At 43.7% G+C, this 12,932-nt stretch overlaps 1 protein-coding gene across 1 annotated transcript; it reads right to left on the reverse strand.

Annotated features, from left to right (window-relative positions):
- Window positions 1-648: 648 nt before the first annotated feature.
- LOC139643713 (thrombospondin-1-like) lies at window positions 649-10,077 on the reverse strand. The gene is made up of 22 exons (XM_071518947.1): window positions 9,912-10,077; window positions 9,700-9,783; window positions 8,825-9,384; window positions 8,517-8,595; window positions 8,257-8,346; window positions 8,040-8,149; window positions 7,582-7,707; window positions 6,989-7,085; window positions 6,690-6,863; window positions 6,419-6,595; window positions 6,138-6,311; window positions 5,768-6,048; window positions 5,447-5,665; window positions 5,234-5,341; window positions 4,638-4,797; window positions 4,411-4,529; window positions 3,716-3,950; window positions 3,313-3,540; window positions 2,906-3,177; window positions 2,706-2,803; window positions 2,464-2,603; window positions 649-2,356 (listed from the first exon to the last, which is right to left on the reverse strand). The coding sequence occupies exons 2-22, from the start codon at window positions 9,761-9,763 to the stop codon at window positions 2,349-2,351; spliced, it is 3,519 nt and encodes a 1,172-aa protein (XP_071375048.1). The 5' UTR covers window positions 9,764-9,783; window positions 9,912-10,077; the 3' UTR covers window positions 649-2,348.
- Window positions 10,078-12,932: the final 2,855 nt, after the last annotated feature.

Here is a 12,932-nt window from a genome sequence, read left to right on the forward strand (position 1 = left end):
ACAGCACTGCTTGGCTCTGTGAATGATCTAAATGAACAGTCTGAGTTCTGTTTGCAGATGATATACCAGTGCAGGGTCAAAGACCTGCAGGCCTTGTCTATGGAATACCTCATCTAGTTTGACATCCTTTTCAAGTTTTATTCATTTTTTATGAAAACTGTAGAATTTCAATGCATATACCGATTGACAAGAGTGGAGCCATAGCCAGCCAACATTGACATAACTTAAGTTTACTTTCTTAAAGTGAGTGAATTTATCAGAGTGCAGCATTCCTATGTCTAGTACTCACGTGGAGGGTTGTCATTTGAAGGTGTAAGGAGATGCCTCTGTAATGTGTAATCAGATCTGGATGGACGTGCTGTTTAAGTGGGCTATACTTCATGTTGAGTTTTCCTGCTGTTGACTCCCAAGGATACTCCCTTTCTCCAAGGCTTCACCAGACTCAACTAATGGATTCCAGTTGGTTGACACAGCATGGCTCGGCTCCTTTTGCTTTTCTAGGGAGTAGACCTCAGTCAGTAGATAACATGGCCAAGAATCACTGAAAGTGAAGCTTAGGTCTCAAACTGTTCAACCAATCATTTAAGTTATTGTCTGTTTCCTTGAAAACCACAGAAAGACACCTACAGACTGTTTTTTTTTTCCTGAAGTGTTTATTGTTCAGTTGACATTACAAAATAACTGGTAGGAGTATAAACAGCATTTTGTGGGTAGAAACTATGGTACAAATGTTTATAGAAAAGCTTCACTAATAATAAAAAAGACAGAAATACAAAACCAAAACAACAAAGACATCCTCATGTCAGTGTGCAAATGAGTTTATACAGACAGAAACGCTTCCGTATGAGGCCACGTTTCTTGATAAATTATTTAAATAGCATATATCTACACAAATGAAATAACCTCTTGACATAAAACAAACATAATAATTTATCAAAACTGCACAGGACATACATATAGCACAACATATTCAAGAAAACATTTCTTTCATCCATCACGTTCCTGTTGGGGCCTTTTTTGCTACAAAAATATCTTACATACAGCATATAAATGATTGTACTAAAGTCTTGCTAAAAAAAAGAAGAAGCCAACCAATTTATACTCTGCTGCTAAGAAAAGATATTCTTGTGTTTTGCTGGCCTCAATCCAAAAAGAAATAATGAGGTAATATTTGTACATAAAGGGTTTCCTTTGATTTTCCCTTGTCAGAAATGTACACACATGCTCAGGCACACCAGTCATGCATACTGTGCAGAAGAATGATATTTAGAGATACGTGATGCCTACCTTTTACTTTTCTGGAAGATTTTGGTCAAATGTAATTTGCCATGAGAGGACTTTATAAAGTATTAAAGATTCCAGTTACTTGGAATGGGTTGCTGACAATTTATAGGATGGCAAGATGCAGAGATGCCTGAAAATGAAATACCCTCTGACAACTAAATAAATAAGAACTTATGTACAACCATACTAACAATGGTCTGGTCTCATGACAGGAAATAGACTGGCCCTTGCTGTTAACGTCCCTTGACACTTTCAGTAAAGATCAGAGATATCATATTAATAACTATTGTTCCAAAGCAGTGTAGACCTGCTTTGGGGCCCTGTGCTGTCCTGAATTTTGTGCTCGCTCCTTGTTTCTTCCTGAGAAGACTAGTTATACTCTCGTGGGCCAGCCCTAAGCCTTGGCTAAATTGAAGACCTTGTCTGGTCAGGTCTGCAAGACTGTGGGGTGGGGGGGTCATCAAAAGAAATCAAAAGAAAATTTGACTGGTTGTCTTCATTACTATGCTCTCGTTGGGAAACACACATGTACGCACACACAAACAACATTCACTCTCTTTGATAGTAACAGTCAGTCCATACTGTCCATGGTCCCTCAACAGTTCCTTCAAGGGGCATTATTGCCCCAGCCTAACCAAGTTCTGCTTTCTTCATATTGAAACAAGTATCTTTGAGTCCACAGCAGATCTGAATTAATGCTCGAAAATAAAAATAATACAAAAAAAAACAACTCTTCCCTTTGGACCCCCATCCGGAGAGGAATACCACCAACCGACTACAGCTCAGGAGTGCATAGCAATTTGTATGGCCCTCCTTCAATGCAGTTTCTTCTGAGCAGTGCTATGCTCACAATCTGTGTTGGGTGCAGTGGTGCAGAATCATAGAACTTTCATTCGGCTTAAGTCCTGAGGTCAGTTTACCTCACATCAACTCACTTGCTCTCCATTCCATCAATGTGCATTTCTCAAAGGAAAGATTTAAAGAGATATTGTCCCAGGTCTCATATTATATATTCATACTGACACAGACAGGTACATTCGTCTGGAAGGCTCTCTGTGGTCCGATTATGTATCTGAAAGAAATGAAGGACAGAAAACATGTTACGATCAATGTCGAAGGTCATTACAGCGTGCAATTTGCATTTCAAACCATCTCTAGTGTGCTGCACAAGACTCTTACCTCTGCATTCGTATTTGAGGTCAGAGAAGTAAACCATCTCCTGAGAGAAGACGTACAGGCCTAGTCGTCCACCAGCGTACGTCTTGTCATAGATGTTTCCAGAATCGGCCATGATTCTCTTGCCTTCATACATTACCACTCTAAATAAGAAACAGTAATCACATTAGTTCATCAAGAGTAATTGTGCATTTTTGAAGGCGATTGAAAGGTGTTTTTCAGAGGAATATGGGATTTGAACTCACCTAATAAGTCCAGTCTTGGGTCTGTGGATCAGATGCCATCTGTAGGCAGTGTAGTCCTTCCAGCCAATGTTCTTGGGGTCGTGCCACAGAGTGCGCACCTGGAGAGGAGGAATTGCAAAGGTTACATTTTGAAAAGTGTAAAATGTTGTACTAACGTCTATCTTATGTCTCTAACTTTGGGCCATTGAATCTAAGCTCACCTGTCCTGCAGTGTCTCCAGTGTGCCAGAGGGCATTCCTCAGGTGCTCACCGGGCCCTGTGGTGGAGTTGACCACTTTGATGGACAGGCCAGAGTAACCCTGAGCTCTTGTGGGCGTGTGTGACCAGTACGTCTGTGTGATCTGTTTCCACATCACTGTGTAGAAGCGGGAGCTGGACTGGTAGCCAAACACGAACCCAGCGTAGTCATCATCTCTGTCAGTGTTGATGAAGAATGTTCCACTGAAGTCCACTGCGTTGAACTCATCATAACCTGAATAAGAACAGGAGATGGTTTAGAGTTGGCTAACTACTACTTGGCATCTGTCTGTTTGCAGTATGATGACTGTAACATGTAATTATTGGGGTTATTCCTGTTGTTATAGTCTGTTGTATGTGTATTACGTACCAACAGCAATGCCAGGGTCACAGTTGACAGTCTGCACCAACTCCTTGCCCTGATGCCGAACCACCCAGTTGGGGTCAATCTGGGATGTGCCCTTGGGGTCCAGAGGAACCATCTGGAACCTGCGGAAGTCTGTTTCACTGATGGCAAAGTTCTCTGGACACACATCATAGATGTCCAGCACATTGTCTTGGTCAAAGTCATCTTTGCACACGTCACCACGGCCATCACCTGAAAGGAAAATATAAATACTGTATTTAGACATGGGAATCACAACAATGGAAATTATAGAAAAGATTTTCTATAGGAGAAAGTCCAATGCTGAGGCATTTTGTGCATTGGCCCAGTGAATGGCACCAATGTTTCAGAAAACCGCAGTTGAGCCAACGTAGAGAGAGTGACTCACCATCAGAGTCCAGTTGATCAGGGTTGAAGGCCAGTCTGCAGTTGTCTTTCTCATCAGGAATGCCGTCATTGTCATCATCATGGTCGCAGGCATCACCCTTGCCATCTTTGTCATGGTCTGCCTGGTTGGCATTGGCGATGTATGGGCAGTTGTCCAAGTTGTTCTGGTGACCATCCTCGTCAATGTCTTGGTTGTTGTCGCACTTGTCTCCCACGAGGTCTGAGTCAGAGTCGATCTGTAGGAGAATGGAATTCCTTTATTACGAGATTTCTCAAAGACCGTCTCTTACACTATAGAATGCTTGTCCTCACTTCAATAAGCCTTCACTGTTTTTCACCAGCCTCAATATGAGATGTGCTTTTCTGAACATTTTTAAATGTAGCCCCTTGTCTTTAGGTATGCTAGCAATGTCCCTTTAGACAAGAATCCAGTGTCCTTGCACCTTGGCAAGATTATGCACATGCATTCATATCTGTTCCAAAGGTGGATGAATAGAGGAGAGGGAGCAAAGCACTCTTTTCCCCTCAACGCTTTCACATTCCTCTCTCTAATTAGGGCAGAACACAGGTGCAATCTGTGGCCTTGATCCTGTGTCCAGGGGGAGCTTCTGCATAGTTACATGAGAGATTAAGCTATCTGCCTCAGGGGGACTTGTAATGGAAAGGTGAGAGGTGAAAGGTGAGATCTGACGTTACCTGATCAGGGTTGTGCTCCAGAGGGCAGTTGTCACAATGGTCTCCCACCCCATCCCTATCGCTGTCTCTCTGGTCCACGTTGTAAACGTATGGGCAGTTATCACTCTCGTTCAGAATGCCTGTGGGGTGAAAATATGCTTATCTTGGCGTACTGAACCGTATGAAGGCTTTCAAGGCTAAGTAAGTCATGTAAGATACAGTGGGTGGAATTTGGAGAGATCACTTACCATCACCATCAATGTCAATAGCGCAGGCATCACCCTCCCCGTTGTTGTCAGTGTCGGTTTGATCGGTGTTGGCCTCAAACACACAGTTGTCACAGCGGTCACCAATATCATCTCTGTCTGCGTCATACTGGGCAGGGTTGTACACTCTTGGGCAGTTGTCCTAAATTTATAGAGAAATATCAGTAACACAATTCAATTTATAACATGATAAAATGATAAAATGGTCAAAATGTTGCTACATGAAGAAGACATTCATAGGAACAAAAATGTTGTTTTCAAGAACGTCTTTGTGCTGGAATCTAATATTCCACTGTGAGTGAGCTAGTATTTGCTAACCACAGCATTTTTTTTGCCTGATTTTCCCAATCCACATTAAGAATTATGGGCAACAAGCCACGTTGCCTGGCTTCACGCCCAAATTATATTATACTCTTTATATGCTACTGGCTTTCCACTTTGTCTCTCTGATGGAAGCATGGAAACATGGAGACTAACATTCCTATTGCCCAGAGGAAGGAGGTCTACTCCTGATTGCCGTGTCTGGACTCTGAGGCAAACAAGATCCTGGGTTAAAAAAAACTGTTGTGATGACTCACCCTATCATCAGGGATCCCATCATTGTCATCATCGTGGTCGCATTCGTCACCCAGGCCATCTTTATCATGATCTTCCTGGCCAGAGTTGGGAAGTCTGGGGCAGTTATCCTATAACGGAACAAAGGATTGGTTAAGGAGGCAATCATCACAATAATAGAGTGGGGATGGGTAATAATGGCCTTTTGTATTTCTGTCCATGTGGGGTCTGGCTACCTTCTTGCAGTGGTAGGTGGCATTCTCCACACATAGCAGGTCAGTGTTGGGCCATCCGTCCAAGTCAGTGTCTTCTCCACAGATGTAGCCATTTCCAGCATATCCTGGCTTGCACTCGCAGCGGAACATGGAATCGGAGAAGACGCCCAAGTAGATGCAGTTGGCGTTTTTATTGCAGTCATGACTACCGTCCTCACAAGGGTTACGGGGTATGCAAACCTAAAGGAAAATACAGAGGATTAAGAAATGGAAGCAGCTAGCCTATTGGCCACAAATGCATGTGCCCATACACTTGAACAGCAAGAAAGTAATAGCTCAAACCTGTTTTTTAGCGGTGGCCTGCTCCACTCCTCTTCCAAAGGGCTGAGGACCAGAGAAACGCGGGGGGCAGGGCAGACAGTTGTAACCTGGCTCACTGTTCTCACAACGATGGACCCCGTTATGTGTGTAGCAGGCATCAGGGACCTGTTTACACTCATCAATGTCCTTGCAGGTGATACCATTCCCGGTGTAGCCAACTGGGCACTTGCCACATTTGAAGGAGCCATCAGGGAAACTGGTGCACTTAGTGCCAGCAAAGCAGGGGTTTGAGAGACAACCATCTGTAGAGAGAAGAAGTAGTACCTTTAAAGGCTAATCTCTTCTGCATTGCACCTTATTTCTTCGTAATTGTTAAATCTTGGGTGCTTACCAATAGGGCAGTCTTGCTTGTTGCACACATGAGACATAGTGGCATCACCAACACAATCCTTTCCTCCATATTTGGGAGCAGGGTCAGAACAGAGACGTTTCCGGGTCTGGATTCCTCCACCACAGGTAACAGTGCAGGTGTCCCACAGTGACCAGGGTCCCCAACCTCCATCAACTAAAGAAACAGAAAATGCATTTAAATAAGTATTTCAAAAAAGAACATATATTTTCTTGAACTTAGACACTCTTACATACATACTTACATACTGAAATTCAACTTACTAGGACAAGGTGACTTCTGGCAGATTTCAGTTTGACGTCCTTGTCCCTGGCAGTCCCTGCCACCCATCTGGGGTGTGGGGGAGTTACAGAGGCGGATGCGGGTGATGACGCCCTCACCACAGGTCACAGAGCATGAGGACCAGGGAGACCAGTGGCTCCAACCACCATCCTGTTTGACTGTGAACAATACACACACAATTAATTCATTATGCTATCAAACTGAGAATATGTTTAATTACAATGGCCGTGATAAGAATGGTAAGTGACTTACAGCGTTTATCACATTCCTGGGGGTAGCAGTCACGGGTCTGGACAGAGGTGCCCTCACAGTTGCTGTTGATGCGGTCGCAGGAGCGTCCACGCTGCTGGATGCCCCGTCCACAAGTCACTGAACAATGGGTCCATTCAGACCAGGGAGACCAACCGTCCTCTGCATAGTCACTCGCTGTAGGGGGGAAGACATCCAATATGAGGACCATTACTTTGGTAAAAGGGCTTGGAAGGAAATCGGGCAAATACAATAAAAATTGTCAAGGGTGCCTAAGATTCTCCTAAATGAACAGTGCTTACGTGTTCCACAGCGAGGACAGCACTCTCCATCGGGTACGGTGGCATTAGCACAGGGCATCAGAGGGCAGGAGATTTTGCGACACACTGTAGCAGAGTTCTGTACAGAGGAACACTTGAATTAGTACAAGGATAATGACTAGGGCTGACTGGTTGGCTAGCTACAGCAAGAAAAAAAAAAACTAACAATAGGAAGTACTGCTGATACTGTGCCAAGCCTAATTGCTATGTTTCTGAACAATGGAGTGATCTTTATCAGGGACGGGGCGCTCCTGCTGTGTTGATGGAAAAGGTAAACATCACTAAAACTCTCCTCCTAACACCTAACTAATTACGCAATACATGAGCACCCTTCACTATGTGTTTTTAATGTTGCTAGGACAAAAATGCCCCATGCTGCTTTGTTGATAGTCTCTGAGGTCTGTTGATGGCTTTCAGACAGAAGCTATGTGATTATAACGAGAGGTGGTAACATAAACACTAGAGCCTATTATCACTTCATTACAGCAGGGATACAGGAAATGCAGCTATGTTTTTGCACAGCTGATTCCTGGCTGGTTTAAAGGTTGCATTCCAGCAGGTGTGATGACACTTACCTGGCAAGTGCACTCAGTACAGCCATCCACAGTCCACTCATCTTTGTCATTGTGCACAATGCCATTGTGGAGGCAGACTCCACTGTGGATGTTTATCTGGTTCATTAGCAGTGTGTTGTCCTGAGACTGGGAGAGAAAGAGAGAGAAGGGGGTTCAGACACGAGGATGGAAAACATTCACATTGCCAAGGTTCCAATACGAATGAATCACAGACCGACACCGTGATTAAGACATTGCTTGACTCTAGCGGAGCAGTGCAAATGCAACCGACAGCCAAACATATTTGTGTATTCACATGGGTCTCATTAGGGACTTGGCCAGGGACTGCCATTACAGCGACAAGTGGCTACGCAGTGGGAATGCATTAACTGGAAGTAGAGGGAAAGACAAGGAGGAGAGAAAAAGAGACAAGAGTGAAGGATGACAAAGAGCAGACCCAGCTGGCCCTTGGTGCTTACCACTTCGCGGAGCTTATTCGACAGCTGTTTAACAACCACACCAAGTCCCTTGAGCTCTTTAAACATGCCGGCGATGTCCTCACAGGATAAGCCACAGACAGACTGCAGATCTGAATATAGGAGAGAACAGGCCAGTCAATACCTCACCTCTAATAATTTATATCTGACCAGTGGAAGAGAGACAGTGACTTTGTCTCTTGAGGTGAAGAGGTCTTACCTTTGGCTTTGTGGCCAGTGTAATCAGTCCTAATGGCAGGGCTGGAGCCGTTGACTGGGTTGTCCAGGGTCATGACATCAGTCAAGGTAGCTGCAGGGAAAAGAGGTGGGAAGACAAATGAATTTCCATTCACTGCCTTGTGAATTGCAGTACAGATTACGGCACATTTCCAACAATGTGGTATTTAGAAATAATATACTCTCTTACAGATTTTGCAGAAGCACTCAATTTAACCAATTTCATCTATTTTTAAGACTTACCTCCATTTTGGCATCCCTTGTTTCTCAGTATGGCGTCCAGAGTGGTCCCAAAGACAAAGCGCACATTCTGAAGCACTCCCTGAAGAAGACACATTACATTTAGAGATGGTTCAAACCATTTAACTTTTATTTACTCATATCAATTACTTCATTAAGAACCAATATTATTAAGCTGTATGTTAAATGCTCTCTCAATACAAATGGAAAAAGATACTAAAAGGCACTAAAACTATTTGTTCATCATTAGACAAGTATGTATTTTTGTTTTTTTCATTTGAGCCAAAACAATGTAGAACTTTGATATTTACCATGAATCTATCCTTCACAGCTCCCTTTCCAATCCTTAGCCGGGCAATGTCTGCGATCTCCTGGGACAGCACTTTATAGATTGGCAAATCCATCTCTGATACATTGATCTCCTCGCAGCCCACGAAAAGTTGCGCGCGGTCATCCTGAACGAACAGCGTGATGTTCTTCCAGTGTCCGGTGGCCAAGTCCGCATCTTCTATGGACACGACCTGCTGCTGGCTCGTGGTGGAGTAGACCACATCCAAAGTGTTGGCCTTGCCGTTGGAAATGATCTCGAAAATGGGTCCGGATCCGTCATTCTTCTCGATAGTCAAAAGGCTGCCTCTTGTTTTCTTGGCCTGCTTGAAGTTGACCAGGAGGAGGAAGCCCCTCTCGGCCTGGATGGAGTCGATGAGGTCCCTGAAGGCGTTGTCGGGGACGGGGGGGATCAGGTCTGCGTTCAGGATCTTGTAGGCAGGGCTGTATGGATCTGCGCCTTTGACCATGGTCACTCCGTGGTGTCTCTTGTTAACCCGGGCAAGCTCAAATAAGTCATACACACTGTTATCATCCCCACTCTCTGTGAAAGAAGAAAAAAAAAACATCAACTTTTTTCCCCCCTAATAATACAGCGGCCCTCAAAACACATAGAAAGCTCCTCAAAGAAAATCCCAGTCATAATGATACTAGGCCTATACAAATATAACCGCAAAACTGAGGAATATTATAGGAATATTATAGTGATACCATAGAGTGATGAGATCACTATAATATCATTTTTGAATATCAGAAACACTTTATGTCTCTAAAGGAATATTAGAATGATATCTTCGTTAGAGAACGTCTTATAAAGTTTTAACATGTGAAAGAAGAATATTTTCCATTGCCTACTCACCTGCCAATCTTGCGCCTTCACAGCTCCAAAGCATCAACAGCAGAAAGATGCCACACAGCATCATCTTGAAATCTCAAGTGAGCCCTATGTCAACCAAAGAATAACATACATGTTTAATAACAGGCTGAGGATACATTAAAAGGAGTAGAGAAAACAGACATTCTTAAAATATGTTCATCAATAAAATAAAAACGCACTAAAGATGTACAAACCTTTAAAATAAAAATGCCTGTTGGAAATAGATTTTTTTTTTTTAATCAGTCCTTGCTTGTCCTCAAGATTATTTATCCCGTTTTCTCTTCCTTCAATTCTTGGAGAAACACACTGGATAGTTACAAAGTCTCTCTCATGTACGCAGAGTTCTTGTTCTGTCCTTATTCCGATGCTTGGACTTAGTCTACTGACGCTATGAATAAGTGCTATTTAAATAGTTTAAGGACATTCCTAAGGTCCCGTCTCGACCAATCGGAGCGCTGGAGGAAAAAAGGGACGGACTTGTTTTCTTACCTCACAGCCAGTCAGAGTAACATCCGAGACGCGCACACAGGGAAAAAAAATGCATTCCAGAGCTGAATTTCCATCACCGGACAAATATTTCATACAGGCGCATGGGCCAAGTCGTTTCCTGTTAAAAAAAAAAAAAAAAAAGTTAAGTTATTGCTTAAATATTCTTCATTCTTCTGACTGACTGTCACCTTCTAATAATATATATATTTTTATATTTCAATATGGCCCAAATAAGAAATTATTAGTCCCTAGGCCTGGAAATCAAAACCCAGTGTGAGTGCATCTAACTGAGCCTTAATTATAAAAACGCTTATAAAAAAGACTAAATGATATTCCATAACCTACACGTGTGTATTTATACCAGCTCATATTTTAGCTATGATATATTCAGTGGTTTTGAAGCACGTCTATGGAGTGTTTCTCATCTTGCTGTTCTGAGTTTAGCCGCCAGGGGCCTCAGTGAGCCTTGAGGAAAACTTGAACTCCCTGACAATGCAGACTGAGGGTGAGGGGTATGTGCTGGGGGGCTGCTTATCTGGAAGATTCCATTGTAGTCTAATGCCTTAAATTTAATAATATATGATAAGGATGTAAACTGTGTCTTTAGATTTTGTATTTTGCGCATGAATTTACCAATAAAAGACGTGAAATTTGAACTTATTCCAGTGTAAATATTTGCTCAAGCATTTACTTGCCTAGATTCTTTCCTAATCATGACATCACCAAGCAGATGAAAGGTTAAGTTTATGGCCAGACAACCTATGACCCCCCCCCACCCCCACCACCCCCCCTCTCTCTCCCCCTTCTCCCTCCCTCCTATCTGGCCTATCTGCTTGCCCAGACCACCTCCATGTCCCAGGAGCATTCTCCCGTCCTGATAGAGACTTCTTCTGCCTTTCATCCCTGGCCCAACATAGAAGACTTTTTTTTTTTTTTCACTGCAAAATCAATGTTAGCTAACTCTTGGAATCGTACCACCATGCAGATGTGTGGATAGGGAGCAAAGCTGAGGAGGGGAGGGGAGGGGAGTGTGTGACAGAGATGGAAGCATTCTGGAAAAAAACAGGAGACCACTGCGCCGCCTACACGCTCCGATGACTTACACTCTAAAATAGAGGGGGGTTGCCTAAAAATAGATGAGATATATGGACCCCTGATAGTGAGGAGACACCACATCTGGATGCAGGCTCGTAAGCCAGCGTATACATACCGCTGGAACGCAAGCTCTTTATGACCTCTGGCGTCTCCGTGACATACAGGATTTACAACACTAGTGCTCACCTTGTTGAAACATACCGGAAGTGACAATGCAGTAATGATGCTGCAGGGGTCAAGCTGTGATTCAAATGGAAAAAGGCCTCAAGGTTGCGATCTGGGATGGGGATGAGGTGTATAGACGGGGACTAGGTTCTCAGGTTTCAGAGGGGGTAAACATTTTTTTTGGAGGGCCCAGGTATCATAGGCAGGTGTGACCAGGCCTGGCTGTGTGGGCGGGCGTGGCCGTGACCTCACAGCGTGGGAGGTGGCGTTGACAAGGCCGTGATGGAGTGCAGGGAGTGCGAGTCGGTGGCAGAGAGACGTACGTGCCAAGCGCTGATGAATGCCCACCAAGCCGAGCCAATTCTACAGCGGAAACAGAGCCATAGATAGTAAATGTTTACTCTGCCGCGTTCTCCCCCCCGCTTCTCCCCACGGCTTACACACACACGCACACACACACGTCAGGGCGGGTGAGATGTGGGAGAGTTCCTTAGTGTTTAGTCGTAGAATTTCTCTGCTGCGTTTCTGCATCGGCTGTCTATAAAACACATGATAAAAACAGGCAAGAATTACATAGAATACCATTTTATGAGTGCGTACCTGACCATTAAACTGTCTATATTTAGACTGTTCCTGTGCCTTAATGCATGTGCTGCCATAAAGGTTGCACATTAAAGTAATAATCCATGACATTTTCAAATACATTTCCATTATGCTACTCTGTATCACCACCTGATAAAACACGATAGTCATTCAACCTTTACCCAGTTCATGAAAGCTTTTCCATTTGCTGTTCTACACACCCGGTGTCAGGTAAAGGTCTTTCCAGGGAAAAATCCTCTGGTGCACAGGGGGTGATGCGGTTTACGTTTTCAGCAGCAGCAACAGGAATTTGGAATAAATTGAGAAAGAACTCAGGTAGTTAGCATGTGCAGTGATAGCCGCCATGGCTGAACAGACAAAGAAAAGAGATACAGAAACAGTATAGGAGCTAGAGAAACAAACAAAAGCAAAAAAGGCATCACAGTTACTGGTGACACTGTTTACTGCCAAATGATCTCCGGGAAGCGCAGTGCAAAACACCACTGCAATGACCGCTTAGCCCCAAAGATGCTGCCAAAATAAAAACACAAGAATCTTGCAGATTACTACTTTAAGATAGTTAAGATAAATATCCCCCTCAGTACCTTCTTGAGAGTGTTGTGTTTTGAATGATGCAGGTCCAGGCATGATAGCATCTCTGGAAAATCACCAATTAGCTGATTAGTTGTTACCCTGACATATGTGGGTCAGAGGAGCTGGACCAGACCGATCCATTAACACGTTAAACTAGCTGGGGAAATTACAGAGACAAAGTCTAACATGTGCATCGCCCTTATTTGCACTGATGATGTGGTTCAATAAGAATCAACAGCTGCTATGAAGTTTATGTGAACACCTGTTAGTGATAGTGGCGGCACCCCTTC

Source organism: Centroberyx affinis, unplaced genomic scaffold, assembly GCF_046629955.1.
Source record: "Centroberyx affinis isolate AG114_WGS23_722 - 3 ecotype Tasmania unplaced genomic scaffold, CSIRO-AGI_Caff_v1 ptg000646l_1, whole genome shotgun sequence".
NCBI lineage: Eukaryota > Metazoa > Chordata > Actinopteri > Beryciformes > Berycidae > Centroberyx > Centroberyx affinis.